A 26,504-nucleotide genomic window follows, 5' to 3' on the forward strand; every position below is an offset into this window, starting at 1 on the left:
CAAAAAGCTTTTTACAGCACAGTCATAAACCCTAACTTTGCTCTGTTCCCCTCTCTTCGGAGAACAATCACAGAACACAAAAGAAAAGCTTTTTCCCCTATTTTAAAAAGTTTTAGCCTTCCCGTTGGCTCTTTCGGTCAGGTGCCCACTCCCTTTTCTTTACCTGGGGGACTTTTTTAACCCTTTACAGGTAAAGCAAGCAGCCACCAAGAGGGACTTTATAGCTAACTGGGTGGATGGATGTCCATAAAAGGGAGCTCTCCCCCCCCCCTTCATTTATCACACCATGTCATTACAGAAAACTGATTTCCCTTGGAACAGAGGGTAGAAGGCTGAGATGGCTGCCAGGTGAACTTTAATTAGTCCAAGGTAGTCCAAGATGGATTGTCGAAGATGGATTGTAATGAGGCCCAGGAAAGACAAAGTTTCCGGTCTGAGGCCCACTTTGTAAAGTGCTTCCATTTGGCTAGGCAGGTCACCCTGGTGGATGGCTTTATTCTACCCATCAGAACTTGCTAAACTTGCATTGAGCATGCTTGTTTCTCCACATTCAGCCACGCTGTCAGGCGCAGGGACGCTAGCTTTGGGTGCAACAAACAGCCATGGCTCTGTGAGAATAAGCCCGGCCAGACAGATCTCCTAGATCAGCACTTGCACCAGGAAGGCAACCAAGGCCACCTGCGCCCTAATCAAGTGGACCGTCACGATCGCCAGCGGGGCCACCTTTGCCAGCTCATAACAGTAACGGAAGCAGGCCGCGATCCTAGACGAAATTCTTTGGGTAGACACTGGGCAACCCTTCATCCTGTCTGCGACAGCAACCAACAGCTGCGTTGACTCACAGAACGGCTTGATCCTATCTATGTAGAAGGCCAGCACCTATCAGACATCCAGGGTGTGTAGCCTCTGTTCCTCGTCCAACGCATGAGGCTTTGGACAGAAGACCGGTAAGTACACATTCTGACCTATATGAAACTGGGAGACGACCTTGAGCAGGAAGGCCGGGTGCAGATGCAGCTGGACCTTGTCCTTGTAGAAGACTGTATAGGGTGGCTCCAAAGTAAGCGCCCTGATCTTGGACATCCTGCAGGCCGAAGTTATGATGACCAAGAGAGAAGCAGGAGGGCGCACGAAGCCAGGGACTCAAAGGGAGGGCCCATGAGCCTTGACAACACAAGATCCAGGTCCCAAGGGAGGACCGGGTCCCCAACATGCAGGTAGAGGCACTCAAGACCCTTTAAGAACCGTGCCATCATAGGACGGGTGAAGATTGACCAACCTTGAAACGGAGGGTGGAATGCCGAGATGGCCACCAGGTGGATTCTAACCAAAAAGAGTGACAGGTCCTGGGTCTTGAGGTGCAGTGAATAGTCCAGGACGTGTTGCAGCGGGGCCTCCTCTGACCAAAGTTGTCAATCCAAGGCCCAACACGTGAACCGTTTCCACTTTGCCAGGTAGGTCGCCCTGGTGGAAAGCTTCCTGCTGCCCAACAAGCCCTGTTGGACACCAACAGAGCATGCTCACTCGTCCAAATTCAGCCATGCAGTAGCCATGCTATCAGATGCAGCACTGCCAGGTTCAGATGCAGCAGGATGCCGTGGTTCTGGGCCAACAGATGCGTCCAAAGAGGCAGCTGCAGCGGGGCGGCTGTCGAAAGACTGAGTGACATGCTGAACCAGTGTTCGCAAGACCACATCGGTGCTATGAGGATGATGCTCGCCCTGTCCTGCTTCACTTTTATCAGGATCCTGTGAATCAGGGGCACTGGTGGGAAGGCATATATCAGCACTCCTGACCACGGAAGCAAGAAGGCGTCCGACAGGGATCCCTTGTCCCTGCCCTGCAGGGAATAGAACATGTTGCACTTTCTGTTCTGCCTGGAAGCAAGGCCCACCTGGAAGCAAGGCCCACCTGGGGACTCCCTCACCTGCCAGGTCCACCTGGGGACTCCCCGAGCTGCGGAAGATTAGGCTGACCACCTCTGGATGGAGCAACCATTTTCGGTGAGATGAGAAGGCTCTGCTGAGGCAATCTGCCATGATGTTCTTGACACCAGGCAGGTGGGCAGCCAGCAGATGAATATCATGCCGCACACAGAAGTTCCAAAGGCTGAGGGCCTCCTGACAAAGGGCCAAAGACCTGGCCCCGCCCTGCCTGTTGATGTAATACATTGCAGCGGTATTGTCCGTTAGGACCTGCACTACCTTGCCTTTTAGGTGGGGCAAGAAGGCCTGGCAGGCCAGGTGAACTTCTCTGAGCTCCCTGATGTTGATATGGAGGGGTTAGGTCATCCCGCAGCCAGCGGCCCTGGGTGCTGACTCGCCCAGATGGGCTCTGCACCCCAGAGCGGAGGCATCGGATTTCAAAGTCAGCAACGGGAACTCCCTGCAGCACTGTTGCATCGGTGCCAGCACGGGAGTAGGTCCATTCCCGCTCACAGGAGTCAAAGGAGGACCTTTTGTCAGGCTGACGGCCCCGACCAGGGAGGGCCGACCACAAGGCTCCAGTGTAGGCAGCCGGCTCGGGGCCCGCTCCTTGCTCCAGCTGACTGACCCTTCTTTGTCGTTGCCGGGGAACCGTGCTTCTTGGCCCTTTTCTTCGGCACTGGCGACATGGAGCTGTGCTGGGAGGGCCCCAGTGGCGCACTTTGCGCTGATGCTGAGGTGCTGGGAGATTTGTGCCGAGATGGTTTGGACGCCAGGTGGACTCCATAAGCAGGGCTCTAAGCCTGGTGTGTCTCTCCTTCTGCATGCGAGGCCTAAAGTTCTTACAAATGTGGCACTGCTCTTTAACGTGCATTTCCCCCAGGCACTTGAGACAGCCACCATGGTGGCCTGTTACAGGAGTCGCAGGAGGCAAAGTCCCTGCTGGGACCTAACTACTAACACTAACTACTACAATTAATAGGTACCAGAGGCCTTGCGTGCTGAGGTCATCGAGTTGGGCTCCCCACCCCAGATCCGAAACATCGGAGACCAATGTCATCGATGGAGATTGGGCCATGAAGGGAATTTCTTCCAACACCGATCGGGGATCCGTCCAACAGGTTAGGGATGACAGGATGTGGGATGGGACTGTGACCACTAGATCCAAATCATGTCTGCCGGGAGCATAAACCAACGCCAGCCACATGTGCAGGGTCCAGAGGCATAGACGCGCATGCCGGAGCACATAAGTACATGCTGCCATATGGCCCAGCACCTTGAGACATACCCGAGCGGTCAGGCTCTTACGTGCGTGATGAGGTCCGACATGGCTCAGAACCGGGACTCTGGCAGAAAGGCCCTGGCCTGAGTAGAATTGAGTAGTGCCCCTATAAACTCTATCTCCTGAACTGGGGTCAGGGTTGATTTCCACTTGTTTATAAGCAGGCCCAGATCCTGACAAGTGGCCCACACCAGATTGAGGCTGTGCAGAACCTGGGCTTGTGACCTGCCTCTGACAAGTCAGTCATTGAGGTATGTGTAGATCTATACCCCCAACGTCTCAGGTAAGCGGCCACTACCGCTATACACTTTGTGAAGACCCTCAGAGCAGATGAAAGATCAAAGGGAAGCACCATGAACTGTAAATGGTATTGGCCCACTACGAATTGGAGGAATCTCCTGTGTCCATGGAAAATAGAAATGTGGAAACAGGAAACGGATCCAGAGAGGGGATGATGGAGGCCAGGGAGACCATGCGGAACTTCAACTTCTTGAGATATTTGTTGCGGCGATGCAGGTCTAGGATAGGTCTGAAGCTCCTTTGGCCCAGGGGTCGGCAACGTTTGGCACGCGGCTCACCAGGGTAAACACCCTAGCGGGCCAGGCCAGTTTATTTACCTGCTGATGCGGCAGGTTCGGCCGATCGCGGCCCCCACTAACCACGGTTCGCCGTCCCGGGCCAATGGGGGCGGCGGGAAGCCGCGGCCAGCACATCCCTCGCCTGCGCCGCTTCCCGCCGCCCTCATTGGCCCGGGACGGCAAACCGTGGCCAGTGGGGGCCGCGATCGGCCAAACCTGCCGCGTCAGCAGGTAAATAAACTGGCCCAGCCTGCTACGGTGCTTACCCTGGCGAGCCGCGTGCCAAACATTGCCGACCCCTGCTTTGGCCTTTGGGATTAGGAAATATTGGGAATAAAACCCCTTTCCCCTCATATCTTGAGGAACTTCCTCTATGACTCCAATCTGTAGGAGTTTCTACCTCCTGGACGAGGTGTTGCTCGTGAAAAGGGTCCCTGAAAAGGGACAGGGAAGGAGGGATGGAGGAAAACTGCAGGGTGTAGGACAGTTGCAATGGTGTTGAGCTCCCACCGGTCTGAGGTAACCTGAGCCCATGCAGTGACGAAAGGAGACAAGCAGTTCAGAAACAAAAGGGGGGATGGATCCTGGAGCCAGACTGAAATACCATCCTCGAGTGCACCCTCAAAATGCTGGCCCTGGGCCACCTGGGTGTCATACGGGCCCCAACTGGGCAGCTGGAAGATGACAGGGTGGGATGACGACATTTAAAACCTTTGTGTCTGTCCCTTCTCTTGTAGGAGCTCTGCCGTGGCGGACCCGAGAATCTAGGCGGTGGAGGAGCCGGAAATGTCGGCCTGCGGCATGTACAGTCCCAAGGAGCGAAGTGTGGCATAGGAATCTTTCAGTTCGTGCAGCCAGGTATCCATTTGCTCTGAAAACAGAACTTTGCCCTCAAATGGAAGGTTCTGAATGGACTGCTGCACTTCTTGGGACAGCCATAAGTTGCGTCTCATGGATACAGCGGAGGCCATTGACCTGGTCGCCAAATCAGCCACATCCAATGCCATCTGGAGAAAGGCTCTAGCTACCGTTCTACTCTCCTTCGGGATGGATGCGAACTCCTGTCCAAGTTCTTGTGGCAGGGAGTCCTTAAATTTACTCAACGAATCCCAGATACTGTAATTACATCTCCCCAACAACGGCTGCTGGTTAGATATCCTAGGTTGGAGACTGACAGTAAAATAAATTTTCCCCCCAAAGAGGTCCAGTTTTCTAGCGTCCTTGTTTTTAGGTGTGGCGCTTGCCTGTCCTGCTCATTTGCAGCAAACACTACCAGAGATGCTGGAGGTGGGTGTGAATATAAATATTCACAGCGTTTGGCAAGCACATAAAATTTCTTTTCTGCCCTCTTAGACATTGGTGGCAAAGGGGACGGGGTCTGCCAAAGGGCCTTGACCACTTTCAGCACCCCTTCATGCACTGGCAGCATACCTTAGAGAGTGCTGCAGCCACCAGTATGGCAAAGAGGCTATGTGTTGGCTCTGAGCTCTTCCTGGTGGGCCAAAAGTCATCTGGTGGGAGTGGGTGGGAGGAACCTGCAACTGCCTCGTCCAGGGATGAGAAGGATGACGACAATACCAAGGGAGGGGCTGTGGCACCTTCTACCGGGAAGTCTCCCTTGGACCGACACTTGCCCTTCAGTACCAGCATCACAGACCAAGTCTGGCTCCTTCAGCAGTGCAGGCAGTGCCACGGACTGCTTCTCGGATGTGGCTGTGGATGATCAGTGAGAGTACGGGTCTGGCATCATGGGGAGCTTCAGGTCCAGCTCTAAAGTCCAGTGCCTAGGCTGACCAATGCTTCTGAGGCTGCGAACTGAACTCCCCCTCCGACTCCGAGGAGGACTCCTCCCTCGGGGATCATGGCGGGGCTGTCAGTGCCTCCCTATGTCAGCCCTGACAAGAGGACGGAAAGCAGTGCTAAGAGGAAGGTGACCAGCAGCGTTCCGGAGAACGGTACCGCGTAGGCAGGGACCAGAGTCGAGATGGTGGAGAGTGGCACCGAGCTGGAGACCATGTCGAGGACCTTTGAGGAGTCGGCGATTGGTGCTGCAGCATCACCAACTGTTGCCGAGAGGAGGGCAGCTGGTACCGGGAGTTTGGTGACTGACACTGCAAGGTCAGTGAGCCACATCATGAAGCTCGAGAGCGCGAACATGGAGCCGGCGACCTGGGCCGCGGGATCGGAGACTGTAGTTGTGGTACAGGAGATCAGGGCCATGATGTGACAGACTGGTGCCATGACTCCAGGACCGGAAACAACCGAGTGCCCATTGCGGTGGTCCCATGGAGAGCTTCCATTTGGAAGGAGGAGCCTTTGCTGACTCTGTAGCTGACTGGAGATCCCGTTGGTAAGCAGTACTGGGAGGGCCATGAGGTCCCTGGCCACCTGAAATGCCTCTGGTATTGAAGGAACCGTTATATGTAGGGGTCCCCTACCACTCCCAGGAGTGTGAGGTAGTTCCCTGGATGGGCTCGGGGCCCTTGGTGCAGAGGCTGCCCCTTGCCACTCCACAGAAGGCAGGTGGCCTGACACAGGTCATTTATCTGCCCTCCCTTTCCTGTCCTTGCTCAGCGCCGGGGAGCACCCCCCCGCTGTTTTTTGCACCTCTTTCTTGGCATCAGCGATGGCGAATGGTGCCAGGGTGAGCCCAGTGCCGGTGGAGCATTCCGTACCAATGCGAACATGCCCAGTGCAGAGTCAGAATAGGATGATTCTGACGCCGGTCTCAGAGCCGCCTCCATCAGGAGGGCTTTCAAACAGATACCTCTGTCCTTGGTCTGAAGTTCTTACGAATTCTGCCCTTATCTTAAACGTGCGTCTCCCCCAAACACTTCAGACAGCTTCTATAGGAGTCACTGACCAGCATAGGCTTATGGCAAGCGGAACACAGTTTGAAACCCGGGGACTGGAACATGCTACATCCCTGGGATGATGTCCCTAATGGGACCATTAACTAACTCTAACTTACTAACTACAAAATACTAACTCTATTGAACAACTATATACAAGAAATTATGACAGAGAACCACTGTAAGCACTTGCAGTTGCAAGAGGAAAGGCGTTCCAGCAACTGTCACAGGCGGTAAGAAGGAACTGAGAGGGCACAGGGCCGGCGGCACCTCATATACCGGTGCATGAGCGCAAGGCTCCAGAAGGCACCAGACTCAGCCCTACAGATACCACTAAGGCAAAAATCTCCAGCAGCCACATGGGCACGCACACCTAACATAGCATCAACATGAACAAGCACTTGAAGAACTCCTCCATTTTCTGCAAAGCAAACATGTGAAAGTTCTCCCACTTCCTGAATATCTAAAATATGAGCCTAGTTCTCACTAGTGCAGCATGTATACAGCACTTCACTCATGAATATTTAAAGAAGCTGTTTAGTGACAGGGAAAATAACTGCTAAATTCTGGCAGAATAAAATGGTCAATTAAAAACACACACAACTCTTGTAAAGGAACTAACAGTGACCCATATGAGAACCCACTATACCAATCTAATTTTTCTCTTCCCTTAGATAACGTAACTCCACATAGCATATAAAGTACTGAAAAGACTATCACTGTCTTGAAATGTAAGAAAATGAATCTGAGTCTGTGTCATGTGGATCACTGTTGAACCTATTGGTTAAAGCGAATTCCTGTAAACAAAATAATAATTAGAATGTATGTAGCATTTTACATTTTCAAAGCACTATATGATCACCAGGGTCCTGATTCTGATCTTGCACTGGTGTAAACCTATAAACTTCAACTGAGTTGCTCCTGATTTACAACGGTTTTAAATCAAAATAAGATCTAGCCAATTAAGCCTCTCAACACACCTGTATGACAGGTATTATTTATTCTTATTTTACAAATTAGGAAACAAACAGTGAGGGTAAGCGAATTGCCCAAGCACACATATACCTAGACATATCTCATATAGGCTCCTGTTTCTAGTTTAAACTAGAAAACTGTTTAGGGCTGTCGATTAATCGCAGTTAATTCACGCGATTAACTCAAAAAAATTAATCGTGATTAATCGCACTGCTAAACAATAGAATACCAATTGAAATTTATTATATATGTTGGATGTTTTTCTACATTTTCATATATATTGTATTCTGTGTTGTATTTGAAATCAAAGTGTATGTTATTTTTATTACAAATATTTGCACTTAAAATGATAAACAAAATAAATAGTATTTTTCAATTCACCTCATACAAGTACTGACTGTAGTGCAATCTTTGTCATGAAAGTGCAACTTAAAACGTAGAATTTTTTTGTTACATAACTGCACTCAAAACCAAAACAATGTAAAACTTCAGAGCCTACAAGTCCACTCAGTCCTACTTCTTGTTCAGCCAATCGCTAAGACAAACAAGTTTGTTTACATCTACAAGAGATAATGCTGCCCTCTTCTTATTTACAATGTCACCAGAAAGTGAGACCAGGAATTTGCTTGGCACTTTTGTAGCCGGCATTGCAAGGTATTTACGTGCCAGATATGCTAAACATTTGTATGCCCCTTTACTCTTCTGCCACCATTCCAGAGGACATGCTTCCATGCTGATGAAGCTCGTTAAAAAAATAATGCATTAATTAATTTGTGACTGAACTCCTTGGGGGAGAACTGTATGACCCCTGCTCTGTTTTACCTGCATTCGGCCATATATTTCACGTTATGGCAGTCTCGGATGATGACCCTGCACATGTTGTTCATTTTAAGAACACTTTCACAGCAGATCTGACAAAACGCAAAGAAGGTACCAATGTGAGATTTCTAAAGATAACTACAGCACTCAACCCAAGATTTAAGAATCGGAAGTGCCTTCCAAAATCTGAGATGGCCAGGGTGTGCAGCATTCTTTTAGAAGTCTTAAAAGAGCAACACTCTGATGCGGAAACTACAGAACCCAAGCCACCAAAAAAGAAAATCAACCTTCTGCTGGTGGCATCTGACTCAGATAATGAAAATGAACATGCGTCGGTCCACACGGTCTGCTTTGGATCGTTATCAAGCAGAACCAGTCATCTGCATGGATGCATGTCCCCTGGAATGGTGGTTGAAGCATGAAGGGACATATGAATCTTTAGTGCATCTGGCACCTAAATATCTTGTGACGATGGCTACTACAGTGCCACAAGAACACCTGTTCTCACTTTCAGGTGACACTGTAATCAAGAAGCGGGCAGCATTATCTCCCGCAAATGTAAACAAACTTGTTTGTTTGAGCGATTGGCTGAACAAGTAGGATTGAGTGGACTAGCAGGCTCTAAAATTTTACATTGTTTTATATGTGAATGCAGTTTTTTTGTACATAATTCTACATTTGTAAGTTCAATTTTCATGATAAAGAGACTGCACTACAGTACTTGTATTATGTGAACTGAAAAATACTATTTATTTTGTTTTTTTTACTGTGCAAATACTTGTAATAAAAATTAAATATAAAGTGAGCACTGTACACTGTGTATTCTGTGTTGTAATCGAAATCAATATATTTGAAAATGTAGAAAACATCCAAAAATATTTAAATAAATGGTATTCTATTATTGTTTAATCGTGTGAGGGTTACTTGTCTCTATCACCTCATTAGGTCCTCACTGCCCCCCCCCCAACATAGGGACCCTGAATGGCGTAAGGAGAACTTCTTATGTTGGGGGCAGTGGGGTGATACTGGTGTCTGTCATATTCCCCTCCCTAATTAACCCAGGACTTTGCGGTATTAGGAGTGCTTGGTTCTCTCCAACCCCATCCCAAGTTGAATCTAAGGGTATGTCTACACAGCCCACAGCAGCAAGTCTCCGAGCATGCCTCCTCTCTAGGTTTCAGAACCAGAGCTCCAGCCCAAGCTGCAACTTCAAATAGCCATTTTTACAGAACTACCACAAGCCTGAGTCTATCAACCGGGCTGGGAGGCTCGCTCCCAAATGCTGTGTACACATACCCTCAGAGGCCCTAGTGCAGTTTCCATATGACACATAAGCTAAGGAGCTGTTCTATTCAGCAGCCAGGTCTGGTTCTGCCTCATGCTTCCCCATCATACTGAGTCAGAGTAAGTTTAATATACTATCATTTTGCTAAGTAAATACCATTCCAAGTGCTCCTTGTCCTCTTTTGCTGTCAGACTACATTACTTGGCTGCTGGATCAGACAAGAATTATAAGTTAAGTGTGGTTTACCTGTTAGATAGCACAGCTCAGGGATCAGGTGGACAACACGTGGTTCAACTGTGCTATTCTGCTTACTTTTCAATCGGCTAACCAGCATAGGCTGATTTAGGTCAGTCAGGACTATATCATACTGCTGTAAGGTGAAATATTATTGAGGAAAAGGTTAATCAGGAGACACTGCACCACATTCCAGATAATCAGTCAAATCTGCTCATAAGCTGTAAGCTATTCCAGTGGCTGTGTTCTGGGCTGTACAATAAAGACCAAATTAATCTTGTCCACATATAGAGATACATGCACTCCCCCACTCCGGAGGTACAAAGGGGAAGGAAAGCAGACTTTCCCAACCACATGGGATTCCTCTTGTGTAGAGGAATTCCTGTGTGGTAAAACTGGCATAGATACCTCTAAACCAGTCATTCCTTACTCTCCCGATGTATAAGGCACAGAGTGCAAGAGCCGAAGCAGGCAGTGCTTCAGCTATCCCCAGCTCAGGGGATGGATCCTCAGGAACCACAACTAACTCGACATAATTCACAACAGGCCTGAGACTGTTCTAAATTGCACCAGTTATCAAAATCAGCCCCCAGCATTAGGGGGAAGGGCAGAGAGTGGGGTCCAGTACACTGAGAATCTAGCCCTACATTTTTATCCTGTGCTTCTAACATCATTCAAAACTACTCTCTGGAAAGATATTGGGCCTGATTCCACTAAGTGTTAATCGCTACCAAATAGGAATGGCTAATATTTTACACAGGTCTAAATACCTACACAAGGTACAAGGCAGTACAGAATCTTAAGTTTTCTTATATGACATTTTCTGCTACTGTTCTTATGCTGCCGCCACCATCAGCTACTATATTCCTTTTCTGGTTTCCACGTGTATTTAGAATAATCTTTTGCTTCCACTGAAAGTGATTCCTGACCAACCAAAAGGGATAAGAATGAAGTATTGTCTTCTCTGCATATCAACATGCCAATCCCTATCTTTCTGTATTTTCTTGTATTTGTAAAGAACCAGTTCATATTATAAAGACAGAGGTTCTAATTCACCATCACCTCCAATACAACTCAGACACTAACAAAGGAGAAAATTGAACCAAAATGCATAAAGTGACTTTATACCTATAGACATAAAGGGAGGTATCTGACTAGCTAGCTACTTTATACATCTGCATCAATAATTACAATGAAAGGCCAGATTCTGTTATCAGTTATACCCTTATAAATCAGGAGTAACTCCACAGAAATCAATGGAGTTACTGGAGTTACTCTGGCACTAACAATAAGACCATTCAGGAAGAGTATATTTGAAGGTACAAGGCCAAATGCACCCAACAAGTGTAAGAGTCCCAATTTTATCTTTTGGCCTAATTAAACCTTTAAATGAAAAGCAGCAATACTTTACCTCGATCTAATGTCTCAAAATATGATTAGGATAGGATGCCTGCGATAAGACCAAACGTAAGCCTGCCCTTAAACATATGAACAAGAGCAAAGATGGATAACAATGGCATTCTAACTACTGTACAGTTGTGTTTCCAGCACTGGAACTAATGAAATATAACACCTTTTACTGTGTATTGTACGCGCAGCATCTTAAGAGTATGAGCAGATTTTTTCCATATTAGTACGTTTAAGTGCTTTGAAGCATATTAAACACAAAAAGGGACTATTTCTAGTCTTATTGTACATTGGTAATATAGATTTTTAGATATTTTTAGATATTTAAAATTACTTTTACTAATACACTGTGCAATACAGTAGCGATGAGTGTGAACATGCTTTTTGCCACACTCTAAGCGTACTCAAGATTTTATTAATGTTCATAAAGTGCTTTAAATATATAAGTACCATGTAAGTGTGAAACATCATTATTCTTAGGATTTCACTGTAACTTATTTTTTATGCATGTATGTTTATGGATGGAGCGATGTTTGCTCTTACTTGCCAAGAGCACTCTGTCCTGAGCATACTTTAAGACAATGGAACAAGTTAAAGTTCTGTTACTTTTCATAAGAGGTTAAGCCAAACGCTCTAATATATGGAATGCTGTTAATAATATTTCACACTTATAAAGAACTATTTCATCTTCAAAACACTGTACAAACAGTTCCTCATCCTAGAACCTGGCAAAGAGTTCAAAGAGTCTATTAGTAAAAGTAATTTTAAACATCCAAATGTAACAGTACTGTATTTCCAATGTACATCATACTACTAAAAATGGTTCATTTTTTGTGTTTAATATAGAAAACCTTGGTCACACTTGCCACAATTACAGCGCCAGTACATTCAGAAGCGACAATACAATAAAAAAAATGTATATTATTTTGTAACAGCTTCCTAGTTTTTAACCTACCTGGTTATAATAATCAACGTAAGAGATTTCAGTGCCATCACGTTTCGGAAATGTGTCAGTTGGCTTCACACACCAGTCAATATCATCAATACGGTAGGTTTTATTATTATATCTGTGAAAATGCAGAATAAGTGAGGGGATTTAATTGCTTGGCCTGTTTAAGTGTGGTATAAATTACTGTAGTTATAAGCCTTCTCCAGTATAGAGACTTGTCCATTTGGAAATATGTGGGGGGGAAGCTTAGAATGACACAACAAATATTATCAGTATATCGCCTAACAGTGTATGTGATGTTGTCTTTCATATTTTCTCAAAGGATAAAGCTTGCACCTTTAATGAATTTTCAGTAGTACAATAAAAACTTTAAAAAAAAATCTTATCAAATATTACTGCAAACCAGACTGATTAATTTACAGTTTTAACATAGATGTACCAGTAGATACATATTTACTCTAATAACTTGGTGATCACTTTAACTACACTGAATTATGTTTAAAAAAAATCTAAGGCTCCAAACCAGCAAAGACATATGCATGCATTAATTTTATCTACTGCAAGTATTCCCATTGAGGCCACTAGAATTACTCACAGCACCCTAAAAATAATGACATACATATGTCTTTGCAAGATCAGTGTGCAAGCTTTGAAATCATCAAATTCAAGGAGTACATATCCATCACTCCTTCCAGGCCAGAAGGAAGAGGTGCCACAAGAGCAATCCAAACAGACAGACTAAACAGACTAACATGGTGTGCTACCTAGTCCCAACAGGGGTTGAACAGTGGCCCAATATCAGACACCAGAAGGTTCTGTTTAAAAATCAGAATAAAAAAAGAAAGCTAAGAGTCACACTGTGGTACATGTAGCAGGCAAAATAAATCAAAACCCTGTACAAATCCAGGTTCTGCTGGGGGGGCGGGGAGTTGGCTTCTCCCACTCCAATTCCCACAGAACAGGAGGATCATGCAGGGGGAAGGGTCAATAATGGCCAGCTCAATCTTCTAGAGACAGTAAGGTCACAGTGAGGGGAGAAAACTGATGGCCCACTGCCCCTTCAAGGGGCAGCAATACTGTGATAGGGAGGCTCCCTCTTAAAGACACTTCCCATAGGAGGTTCTTTTTCTGGCGGAGACACCCAATGCACTCCCACATGAGGTACATATCCTTGTGACCTGTACATGTCTCCAATATCCTCTCAAACCAGGCTAATATCCACACAAACTAGCAGCTCTCCCCCACATACATTATCCACCTCCACATTTGTCCTCTTCATGGGACACTCCGCTTTCTTTCATGCTGTCCTGCTTTTGCAGATCTTTCTACTGCAAGACACACCTATAATCCTTAATAGACAGCCATCTCCTGCCTCATGAACACTTAGTTTATGAATGACATAAGAAACCACTATAACTTTTAACACAGACTACCACTTTTTAAGTAGAAAGAAGTGCAAAAAGCCACAATGTACAAATAGTTCTAGTTGACAGGACATCTAAGTCAACAGAACAGCAAAATAAATAGTAATTTCTTTACCTCGTAAGCACAATAAGCCCTACCAGCTCCTTTTCACATGTTTGTATGAAGCACGCGCTGTCAGTCCTGGTATACAGACTTGTCATGAATTCCAGAACAGTCTCACTGCGAAGGACTTTATGGCTCACGTCAGCACTTAACATCACTCTGTTCTCAAACTGTGTAATGGAAACAGCAAATCCTGGCCAAAGAGTCAGTCTTACGGAATGCAAAGAAAAATATTTAAAATAACTATTTTTGAATTAACACATATTTAACAATGTAGGTCCACTTCCACCATGTTGGCTGCTATGTGTTTAAATTTAAGTTTTGCATATTTATTGTTACACAAGCATGCAAGACGTATAACCTCTCTCTCTTCTCACACTGGTAATACAAAGAGTATCATCACTGGTTTGCCTAGCTCCTGCTGCTCTGCCTTATGGTAGCGACTCTGTACCCAAGTTCCTGCTGCAATTTGTATTAATAATTCAGCACATCCTAAGAATTAAAATAATAAATCCTCTGTGTGATGGCAGGGATTCTGTTCAAACACAAGACTTAGACATTAAAACTATTCTCCAGCATGATGTACTGGAAAGGGTTTACATGTTACCATAAACTGTTATCAGAAAATTCTAGAATTAAAGGGAGGAAAAAACCCAAAAACCTTACTTGTGCTGGGGAATTTCCACCGGGTCTGAAGGACTGTAGAAGTTCCGTCCAACTTGGTACATGGACAGCTTTTTCAAAACCCTATGTATTAATGCATATTTTTCAACACATCACACAACAAGTATAATTCTTAGAACACACTAAAAATAGATGATATTTTAACTCATTATTAGATCATTAAATTTTAAGTTAACCAAATTCACAACAGAAGCTGAACTCACAACGGAAGTCTCAAATCTAGCTATATTCTTTACTCCTGGGGGAATTCTGCAGCAAAAAATTAAAAATTCTGCTTACAATATTTTAAAATTCTGCAAAATTCTGCATATTTCATTTGTTAAAATAACACAATATAATCATGCTAGTTCAATTATTTTGGTAATTTATTTAAATTACAATGCAATGGATGGAGAATGGGAGTGGGGAGCATGGGAGGAAATCCCCAAACCCCCTTTGTCTAATAGTAATGTAGTTAGGTTTGACCCTTTACTTTGAATTATTAGTCAACACAAATATATGCAGCCATATGCTCAGTGTTACATCATAGGCAACTGAACAGCAAGTGAGGTTTGGGGAATCAAATCACAATTTATATTGGCTATGGACCATCTCCAGAAAGGTCAGTAGCAAACAGTTCATGGAGCACATTTTGATAGGAAATGTTTTCAGTCCAAAAATTTAGAACAGTTCTAATCACTAAAGCACCATAAGCCTTTATAAGGCCACACTGTCCTTTATAATAAGGCTCCTTTAGACCACTCCGGCAATGTAAAGGAGCCTTAAAACTTGTACACCTGTTTTATACTCCTGGGGGGAATTCACTAAGAACAATGGGTACAATTCTGCTCTGCCTGAGGGGACAGAGCCTGCTCCATGCCTACCCCTCCACGCTGAGCGTGCAGCAATAGCAAGCGAGAGGGACAGAATGTCACACACACACACACACACACACACACACACGACTGCCCAGCCTCTTCCTCACCCCCGTCTCTACCGGCTGCTCTGGGCGCCTGAACTGACGTGTCTGCACTGCCAGGGAAGGGGACATGACTACTCTTTAAAAAGCAACAGAGGGTCCTGTGGCACCTTTGAGACTAACAGAAGTATTGGGAGCATAAGCTTTTGTGGGTAAGAACCTCACTTCTTCAGATGCAACTTCTTTGTTGCTTTTTACAGATTCAGAATAACAGAATAATACCCCTCTGATACATGACTACTCTTGCGGCCTCCCTTTGCTTCCCCATCAGAAGTCACTTTTCTTTAGTGAAGCAAAGAAATCTGCGAAGGTCATGAATTCTGTATGTGCAGTGGCGCAGAATTCCCCCAGGAGTAATTTTTCAAACGAAGCTATCTTCTAGAAACTGCTCAGGTTTCAAGACAGCAATCTGGACCTGAAAATTAAACTATATCTAGTAAATCTCACAATCTACTGTGCAAGAAAAAAATTAAAAAGAAAAAGACCACATCCAGATCAGTGACACATAGTCAAAAGGAAAAAAGGGGCAGTTCAGAAATCAATATCAGCTATAATACCTTAGTACAAACTGGAAATACTGCAAGAGTTCAGGACAACAGTAGCTAGTACTACCTCATTCTATTGAAAGGTCTAATGAACAATTGATAAGTGAAGTCAAAAAGTCTGTGTGGTGGCGATTTACGAACACTTGGTATGGGGGCAATGAGGCCACACAGCTGTGAGATTTGATTAAGACATAGTTGAGTTATAACCTGCATTATGGAATGCAATAAATGAATTAATTCCAATGGTTCTTATAAAAGAAAAAACATGTCCTTTAATAAATGCACACAATTCCATTAATTCCATATATTGAGCTATTCATGTGTTAAGGAAGTGTAGAATCTCAAAAAAATTGACCATCTTCAAAATTCAAGTGGAAATCACTATTGCTGCCCAAAACTCTGGACATAAATAAAGTTTTAATAATAGGTAATACTACTAAATAATGACAGTATCACATTTATGTTAACACTTTCAGCAGAAGCACTTATATTTTCTATAACTACTTCTGGCAATTAATATTTCATAACAATTTTTTTTACTATGTACAATACACCAAGAGATTTTCAACCCACATTTTTACAACTTGAACAATTGAAAAAGTCAGATGCTGCTAGATATGCAACTTTTTAGAAGTTTAATTTTCACACAGTTTTTTATAAGGCCATGTATTTATGCTCCATCTTTAACAGTTAATCTAAAACAAACACTTTCAAAACCACTTACTTTTTGAAGATGATATTGAAAAACTGAATGCACACAGGGGAACTTGATGCTAGCTGATTTGTTAGTGTAATGGTGATATTTACAGTCTCACCTCTTTTTGTTACACTCGTTAATTCTGTAACCTAAGAAAAAATTCAAAACACATACATATAATATCCAATCCACATCTTTCCTTGAATATAGAATAGTAGCTGTAAAAGTCTAACTACCCAAAAATGTATCCTATATTACTTTTCAGATAATTTGTCTTTTCATCGATTTTCTGGGATCAGGAAGTTAATCTTCACAACAAGGACTGTAACTAGTGCAAAAATTAACTGGGCAGGCAGGCCTTCGACCAACATATCCAGAGCACTGTGTTTATTGGCACAATCTTTACTCTCCCAAAGACAGAGCTTTCCTACAATGCAAAGGTCACTGATAATTTAAAATTTATTTCTGTGCCAGAAAACTACTGCTACAGCATAACCCAGAAGAAGCTAAAGGGTTGTGGCATTTTCTTCCATAAACCCATTTAAACAGCTCCTTGGTTTACAAGGCTTTTTCTCCCACTTACTCATCTTTTGTTCCAGTAATATGTTTCAAACTGCAGACTAATGGAACACTAGCAATATTACTAAAAAACTTGAGACTGTGCAGTGCTCGTAAGGCCACCAAACACTGGGAAATACAACTAAAGTGCAATAGCAATTTTAATAGGGCAAAGTGAAGCCACTTCAGTGTGCTTTGTGAAGCCCCAGAAAATAAAGAACTGTACACCATAGTTCTGTTTTTTTCTACTTTTTAAAAACATATTGTATTTTCAAGCTTTGAAAAGTGTTAGATTGACAGACCTGGAAACGGAAACCCTCTATTAGCTTAACAGACATAACAAACAGTTGAAATGGGAGCTATGCTCAGCTAAAGATTGCCAGCACGTATGCATACATGCAGCACTAATGAAATGCAGGCACCTCTGGGTAGAAGGACAGAAGTCAGACAAGACAACCAGCATGTAAAACTCTACACATCAGAAGATAGTGGCCAGAGGAATTTTGGCCAAGGACATGATTACAGTGCCATCTTTAGAGTCCTCACAAAGCGGACAAGCCTCAATTTTTAAAGATCCACATACAATAAAATGCATGGAATTCAATATATCTACCTTGGAAGATGATTAACTGAATTGATCCTGTTATTTCAATCTTAGTGTTTAGCTCACTAAACCATCCCCTCCGGTAGTAGATGTTGCCAACACCAAACAAACTTCAGATAAGAGGAGATGGCTTGGTCACAAAATTATTTGAACTCTTTTAAACAAATAAAACAAAAGGTTTTGGGGAGAGGATAGTTTCAGCCTGCCAACACAAAGGTCATAATTAAAATGACTGTGGCTTTGTAGTAATGCAACAGTGCACAAGAGGCTTATCTTCACCTGATTTTCCAGCTTTTGAGAAAGAAAAAGGATAGCTCCATCAAATGCTTTGGCTTTTCCAAGAAGTTCGGTATGGCTGTAAAGCAAAGCAAGGCGCAAGCGCCTTGATTCCAACTCTGGATTAAATGTTACATGGTATTGGTAAAGCTGCCATTCCCTGGGCAAGCCTAAGCTATATAGGTTTGTGATCACTTTCACTGGAATTCCACTGAAGCCTGAAACAGATAAGTAAGTTTATTTCTTTTAAGACAAATATTACTACCAAAAATATTTAAATCATATTACATAATTACAAGCAATACTTTATTGCCCAGTAACCTTAAGAAACAACACTAAGATCTTTTTGACAAGAAAGTCATCAAAATACAAATGCAAGTCAATCAAAATGAATGCCTTACCAACATCAATACAAGTAGATGGAACACAATGTCTAATGAAACATAAGATGATACAAATGGGCTGGAAAAAGTAATTTCCCACTGCCAACATATGTTATTTTACAAAAATACACTAAAGATTAGTTTATTTCTCCCAATGAACTATTTGATGGTGACTGGCAAACGTACCGGACCTGTCAAAATAAATAATAATAAAGCTCCAAATAAATATGGTAATATGGGGTGGGTGGGTACCAGCCTTTGATTTCTTATTCTGAAGGATCATGAAGACCAGACTTATGACCAATCACCAGGTTACACACAGAGAGATGCCCTAATGTGTACTGTTCTGGAGACATAACTAAGGAACCCTGCTGATGTCGATCAATGGATCTCTCTCTCTCTCTCTCTCTCTCTCTCTCTCTCTCAAAAAAGCAGTTTCATAAAATACTTATTACTACCATATTTTATATTCCAGACAAAGCATGACACATATAAATAGGGTCACTGTACTTAAGCAGAGCAAGTTTGCTTTTAACTGTAAACCCAAACTGCTTTGCGGTATAATAAAACAGTACACCACCATGATGTAGCTGATTTTTTCTAAAATGTTCACTCATCCCAGTTATACTTGCCCCTTTGAAATGCATGCTATTGTCTGACTAAGAAATAATACTGTTTAATTCTGTATCATGTTCCATCCAAGGATCTCAAAGCACTTAAATATTAACGGATTAAGCCAGACAATACCCCTGTGAAGTAGAGTGCTGTTATCTCCATTTTATAGATGGGGAGACATAGGCATAGAAGGCTTTATAAGTAGTTTACATAAAGTCACACAAAAAGTAAGTGGCAGATTCAGTAACAGAACGCAGATCTGACTCCCGGTCCTTTGCTACACCCCTAAGATCACATTTCCATTCTAGTGGAATTTTTTGTTTAGCAGAGACTACGTTTTTCTATGAAAAAATAAAATCAAAATGCCCTCCTTGTTTGATAGACAACATTCTTGATTTTGAACTATGTTGAAAGTCAATCTTTGAATCAGTTTCTAAATACTAATACTTCATTTAACAAATACAAGAGACATTTATTCCACATCTTTCTAGAGAAGCCATATTTATTCTATTCTTTTTTTTAAAACTAAGATAAAGATTTTCTCTGGTTAGATATATTAATCCCTTGGATTCAACAGATCAAGAGCGCCTGCCAGAAGAGCTAATGCAAAATGTATTGTGTTATGTCAGAGAAACTTAACTTCAGAAGCCAAGAAAGTTGAAATATCTCATACAAGTAACACAAAGAGAATTTACATGTCAAAAACTAGACATCTCTGAACATTCTCTTGACAACTGGAAACTCCTGTAAGGGGCTGAAAACATATTCTGAGGTAAGGAGCACCTCAGCTCCAAGTTAAGGGCTCTCAGCACTTTGTATATGCATACTTTCATGTTCTCATGTACTAAGCAAATACTGTGGGCTTGCTGCTGAAAGATACGGAGCTCTTGCAACTCACTGAAATCAATAGACTACTGGTACTCAGAACCTCCCCAAATCAGACCCTTAGAAGACAAGGCTAACCTGAAGGAAATTGAGTTACTCTACCTGTTTTACAGTCTTTCACATGTGCCATAGTCTCTCTAGTATTTACTCCCAAATCTTGAAAGTTACATCGGGTCTTTCCCCCTCTCTCCAGCAGTGTGCATCCAGAAACCCCAGCAGAAAAGCCATCTTGAACAGAAATGTGGAAAGAACTGTAAAATGTATTCATTCTCTGTAAATCCAGCAAAATAGCCTAAGAATTAATAAATTTGGATACAGGTAGTTTTATAGCCTTCAGTCTACTAGCCTTCAATTTTTGTCAGCCTAATAGCAAGAATTAGGCTACGTAATTGGAATAGGTTTAACTGGATTTTATTTGGACAGCAGAACATAAAATATGTAATAATGAGATGCAAAATCACGTTTTAATAACCAGAGCCTGAGCTACCACATGTTTGTCACAGCACTATTTACAGCACCTTATTCTTAAAGTGGTTTAAAAAATAAATTCCTTTTTAAAGACGTCAAGATGTTTTCATATTTTTATACAAGACTTGCAATTCATTTATGTCTTTATACTTCATCCTGTTTATAATTTCCCAATACATGTTAATAGATTCACTTAGAAAACAAACTACAGTGGTTAATAATAATAAAATACATTACCTATTATTAATATGTATTCTACTAGCACCAGGAGCCTCAGTCATGGACCAAGACTACAGAGAACAAATAGATAGTCCCTGCCTTCAAGAGTTTTCAAAGTAAAGTAAATAATGCAGTTGCCCTCTTACATCGCTGTGTAAGTTTTGTTGTTTCCCTGTGGCCACAGGAAGTTGAGGCTTCTTTCTCAGATTGCAGAGTCCTAACAGCCATGGGCTCGTCACCTCTAGAACCATCCTATGAGATATGGATAAGGGATGTCCGTAAGATGGAAAATGGCTTAGTTACCAAAATAGTTACTCTGTAGATAGCCCGTTGTCCTAATAATGATACATGTTATCATGGAAGAGATGAAATATCACTGCTGAAAGTCACCACGTACAGCACAAGTGATACTGTATATAAATTTCAATACTGCATAGAACAGACAGAGGCAGCTATTACAGAATAGAAATAACATTATCCCCAGCACATATATAACTTTAAGCCTGTGCAGAAGTCCCCCATCCCTAAACACTTTCCTGATTAAGACAGATTGCTGAATCACAGCCTTAGTGAACTGAGATCATTTCATTCAGAGACCTACCCAAATAGAAGCAACAGAGAGGTACCAAACACTAGAAACAAATACAACCTGTCTACTACTTTAAAATCTTCAATTCACGAACACTAAGAGAATTCATTCTACAGAACAGGAGTACTTGTGGCACCTTAGAGACTAACAAATGTATTAGAGCATAAGCTTCCGTGGGCTACAACCCACTTCTTCGGATGCATAACAGAATTCTACAGAACAGCATTCTTCAGGTTTTTCAAGAGACATTAATAGTAAGAGTTCTTTTTCTTTAGTATTTTATCCATGTAGTCACAAAAATACTGAGTCAAAAGAAAACAATTTTGGTGCTTAGTTTTGAATGGTAGAGGTCACCCCTTCTTGATAAGGCAGGCCTTTTTCACCCATTCTCTATTATAAAAACTAAACGCAGAGTGGCAGGACAGAAGGGGCAAGTGGACAAATTGTCCTGGGAGGACTATTAATGCCACCTTAAATGCAGGCCACTGTTTTGCAATGTCGGTTAAAACCAGGCAGTATTCAGGGTACAATTTTGTAGTTTGTGTATTTCAAGGTTTACAAAGGAAAGCAGATAAGCTGCACAAAAGTGTGAATATTTTTGTATTTCTTGCCATTAGAGGAAGTGATATTAGACTTTTTTATTTTTTATTTCAGTGATTGATCCACAAAGATAAATTAAGTCATACGAAGGAATGAAACGGTGCGGGCCCTCCATTCACACTCAGTGTCCACAGCTACAAGAACCAGTTTCCACTCTCTGGCTCAGATACTTATACCCCACACAAGGGTGATTGGGGGCCACTGGGGAATGACACTGGGGAGGAAGGGGATGACCGCTGTCACCGATGAGCAAGGCAGGGTTCAGATACCACCCTGGAGGTCAGGAACAGGAATGAACCTGACCAGACAGCACAGAACAGCAAGTGCGGGATCTGTCCCGGCCCCGGGCCCCACGAGGAGGACACAGGCGAAGGACACGCTGGAGACATGACAGCTGGCCAGGGCAGAGGACACGGAGCACATCACGGATACGAAGTACGCACCGGCCGCCGTGGGGAGCCAGGCTGCCCCGCGCTGCCGGCGGCGCCGGAGAGGGCTTGTCCCCGCGCTCGGACCCGCGCACGCCCGGTCATTTCCCTCGCAGAGGCACCGCGCGCCGCCCTGTGAGCAGGAAACACGCAGACACGAGGGTGTGAAACACGCTGCCTGGGGCGGGGCCGTTACAACCGCGCGTTACCCAGCCCGCTGCCAGCGGCCGGGTCACCGCCAGGCTGGGCTGGGGCATCACCGGGCGGGGCGGGGCCGGATGGGTTCTAGTGAGGGCTGGAAGGCCCATGGGGAGACACCAGGTCCGACTGCCTGGGTGTCCGGAGGCGCCTCAGGACCCCGGCCTAGGCGCGGGTCGAGAACGGAGACTCCGCTCCGCGCGAGCGCTCACCAACCCCACCCGCAGCTGCCCACGCGGTTCCCGCGCTCCTCCGCACACACGTGACACTGCAGAAAGCCACGCCCCTCCAGCGGCAATACCACGCCCGCTCTAGACTAGGCGCGCGACCCCCTGCAAGCCACGCCCCTCCCCACCCCTTGTTCCCCTTCAATGATACGGCAGCGCACGGGCCGGGGGAGTGCTGCAGCCACGTGACACCTCCATGTGGCGCCGGTCCTAGTGTGGGGATGGGGAGAGCCCTGGGCAAGTGGCAGCCATACAGAGAGAGATGGGGGAAACTGTACTGCAGGCACGTTTAGGACATGGGGTGGCAATACCAGGGCACATCATGACATCACAGCCCCGCCCCAGGGTGCAATGTCACGGTCACCACGAAATCGCCTTGCAACTGACATGTCGTCATGACAAAGTTGCTTCCTGACTGAGATGTTACATTGTGACAAAGCCACCTCATATTGCTGTCACAACAGTCGCCTTGCGCTGCAGTGCAATACCATGGCACCCAGACACGAACAGTTCATGCTGTCAGAAAAAAAGAAGCAAATAGATGCCAATACCTATGATGTATTTTCATAAACATTTAATATGCTAAATAATGCAGCATATTTTTCCAGGCTTTTGTCAGTTTAACTTATAAGGCATATACATACACATGCACATATACATGTATCCTCTTGGTGTTCACCCAGTTACAGTGAGAAGGGGGCATGTGCTTCCTCTGGACATTTTTGCTCGGATCTTTTCATCAACCAATACGGAGATGGCTTTTGTGGGCTCTGAATATAGAATAGATCTACCAAATTAAGTTGCAAGTTGAATCCTACACAGAAATCCCCCCAAGGTAGCCTAATATACTGCTGTCAACTGTCAGGATTTTCTTGAAAACAACAAGGAGTCTGGTGGCACCTTAAAGACTAACAGATTTATTTGGGCATAAGCTTTCGTGGGTAAAAAACCTCACTTCTTCCTTGGCTGCATTTTCTAACTCTAATCTGATTCAATCTTGGCACGGGACTGCACCTTAAATCAGCATGGAGATTGTATTAGTGCAGAGGTGCATCCGATGAAGTGGGCTGTAGCCCACGAAAGCTTATGCTCAAATAAATTTGTTAGTCTCTAAGGTGCCACAAGTACTCCTGTTCTTTTTGTTAAGCTGCGTTTCTCACAAAACACCAGTGCTCCTGGCTTTACACTGTCTGCCTGCTGGTTACTGGATTGCATTTAAGGTGTTGTCTTGTAGTCATATCATCAGGGCCGTCCTTAGGCATACACAGCATACGCAGCTGCGTAAGGCATCATGAAATTTAGGGCACCAAATTGCCCTAAATTTCATGGTGCCCTTGGCAGCTGCGTGCTGCATACACAGCAGCACCAGCCCCAGCGACCAGCCCTATCCCTCGGCTGGCCCCCCCAGCAAGGGGCAGGGCCGTCCCGGGGGGAGGGGGGGGAGCTTGGACAACTCCCTCCGCCCAGACTCTTACCCTTCCCCCCACCTCTGCCTCCATTCCACTTCTTCCCCCAGTGACCCCGTACTCACCAGCAGTGGCGGGAAGCGGAGCAACTCAGCCCCAGCCCACTCTACTCTGCCAGCTCCCAGCCGCAGCACTCCACTTCCCATCGCCGGTGAGTGTGGGGAAAGGATTGACCCCCGCACTCACCAGCAGCAGGATTCGGGAAGCGGAGAGATGCGGCCCCAGCCCACTCCACTTCCCTTGCTCCGGCCCCAGCCAGGTCGCTCGAGTTGGGGAATAGGACTGCCCCCAGCTCTCACCGGCAGCGGGAAGCGGAGTGCTGCGGCTGGGAGCTGGTGGAGTAGAGCGGGCAGGGGCCAGGTGCTCCACTTCCTGCCACTGCCGGTGAGTGTGTGTGGGGGGAAATCCCTCGTCTGGGGCCGAGATGAGGGAAGCGGAGCAGGCTGCTCCCGGCCCCCCACTAATCGCCTGGGCCACTCTGGGCCTCTAAGGCCCCCAAAAGTGGCCCCCCACAGCTCCTGCCTCCCAGACCCCGTGGTGAGGCTGCGTAAGGCACCCAAATGGCTAGGGACAGTCCTGCATATCATGGCTACACCTACCCTTTTGGGAGATCACCTTTCTTCCTGTTCCATCCTGCCACAACTAGTCAGAGGAGATACCTAAACTGGAGCCCCTGTAATTTGCAGAATATTTTTTGTGAAGGGGCTCTAGACTTTTAAATTCATTTTTCTCCATCATCATCCAAAATAGCCAAATCTGTTGACATTCAAGGCTCATCTCTTTTTCCTAGCCTTTTTGGGAGCGAGGGGTGAGCTGAGATCTGGGACAGGTGCACTGGGTGTAAGCAACTGGTATGATGTTTTTCTTTTCTTCCTAGTTTCCAAAGGTCCACACTAATGGGACAATGAAAAAAAAAAGTCAGCCAATTCTGCTGCTGGTGTACAAGCAAAATAAAATGTTTTCCAAGTAGAGGAAGTTAATATTTATGTGTATTCATGTACCTAAATTACATTATAATTTATGCAATGAATTGCATGTACAGTTGCCTTTATTTAGAAGCTTAACTACTTAATTGCACCAAAAAATATTGGAGGTTGGATTGAGATTTGGCTAAAAATCAGAGCACTCAGGATCTTTGATTTCAGACTGTTTAGCAGCATTTTCTAATAACTTTCAGGAACACAGGTTGTCAGTGAACAGGGTTTTTTGTTTGCTTCATGTTTGACCTGGGTGGTGTGCATTGGAACAAATAACCGTGTTTAGATGACCTTGAGCTTGAGACTTGGACGAGGGCCACCTGTCTGTGACTGAATGTGGAAAAAACTGAGATTTAATGTGTGGTTTTTGAGAAGTAGCCAGAAGTGGTGGTGACGTCGAACTTGACTGAGGGAAGGCAACTACTGTTTGTAACAAAAGTGCATAGCATAGGGGCTGCTTGTAGAGGCCCAGGGAGCAGCTGTGGCTAAGAGTGTTTTTTTCCATCTGTGTCTAGTAGGAAATGGTTGTCCTTTCCTATATGAACCTTTCCACAATTATCTATGCTTTCTCACAGTGAGATTGGAATACTGTAATGCACATTTAAAAATGTTATTAAGATGATGTTAAAAAAATAGCAAACAGAGTTTGAGCATAGAAGTTTCTGATTATCAGGGAATAATATACAGATTATCGAGGGTGCAAAGTTTGGTTTAAGATAAGGTGGCATGAGGAATACATAATCTGCAATATCCTCAATTGGGGGTAAAAGGTTGATGGATCAAAGTACAGTCATTGAGATATGAGGGTCTGAAGTTCATAAAGTGGCTATGTTCGGGTGTGGATTATAATGAGTGGATATGATGATGAGGATGGATTGACCCTCATTTGGTGAGATTTAATGTTCAGGGAGTTTATGGTTCCAGTTCATATGATCCAACGGAGGAGGTCACTTGGTCCCTTTCTCGTAGTGGGAGAACGATGTCACTCTGGCTCACGCCTCCTGGTACTGTCGGTGGCTGGTGATGTGCTCGATGTAGATGTCCCTGTACCATTAGACATACTGTAATGCACTCTACATACTCACAAAGAAACCTTAGATTAGAAACTGAAGCTAGTGCAGAATGTGATGACCTGCACAAAAAGCTAAGTTTCAGGCTGAGCGTGTGTTACACCACAATTCTAGTGGTCCCAGCCAAAGCTCTAACATCTACACTGCAATTTTATAGTGCCGCAGCCTATGCGCCACAAGCCTGAGTCACTGACACAGGCCTACTGTGGGAGCTTTATTGCAGT

General features: G+C 44.5%; 1 protein-coding gene across 6 annotated transcripts in view; it reads right to left on the bottom strand.

Moving 5' to 3' along the window:
* Positions 1-22,830, bottom strand: part of PIWIL4 (piwi like RNA-mediated gene silencing 4) — a 54,010-nt gene extending 31,180 nt beyond the window's left edge. Inside the window, exons 1-10 of one of the 6 annotated variants that reach the window (XM_024110888.3) lie at positions 22,753-22,830; positions 22,358-22,475; positions 20,872-20,977; positions 20,141-20,266; positions 18,159-18,373; positions 16,745-16,866; positions 14,500-14,580; positions 13,846-14,043; positions 12,313-12,424; positions 9,963-10,086 (exon numbers count right to left, since the gene is read on the bottom strand). In XM_024110888.3, the coding sequence (XP_023966656.2) occupies positions 9,963-10,086; positions 12,313-12,424; positions 13,846-14,043; positions 14,500-14,580; positions 16,745-16,866; positions 18,159-18,373; positions 20,141-20,266; positions 20,872-20,977; positions 22,358-22,447 (1,174 nt within the window). In that variant the 5' untranslated portion in view covers positions 22,448-22,475; positions 22,753-22,830. Of the gene's footprint in view, positions 1-9,962; positions 10,087-12,312; positions 12,425-13,845; positions 14,044-14,499; positions 14,581-16,744; positions 16,867-17,888; positions 18,001-18,158; positions 18,374-20,140; positions 20,267-20,871; positions 20,978-22,357 lie in introns of those variants that run through there. The other 5 variants (XM_065581572.1, XM_065581571.1, XM_065581569.1 and 2 more) reach the window with 5 other exon arrangements.
* Positions 22,831-26,504: the final 3,674 nt, after the last annotated feature.

Source organism: Chrysemys picta, chromosome 1, assembly GCF_011386835.1.
Source record: "Chrysemys picta bellii isolate R12L10 chromosome 1, ASM1138683v2, whole genome shotgun sequence".
NCBI classification, from domain to species: domain Eukaryota; kingdom Metazoa; phylum Chordata; order Testudines; family Emydidae; genus Chrysemys; species Chrysemys picta.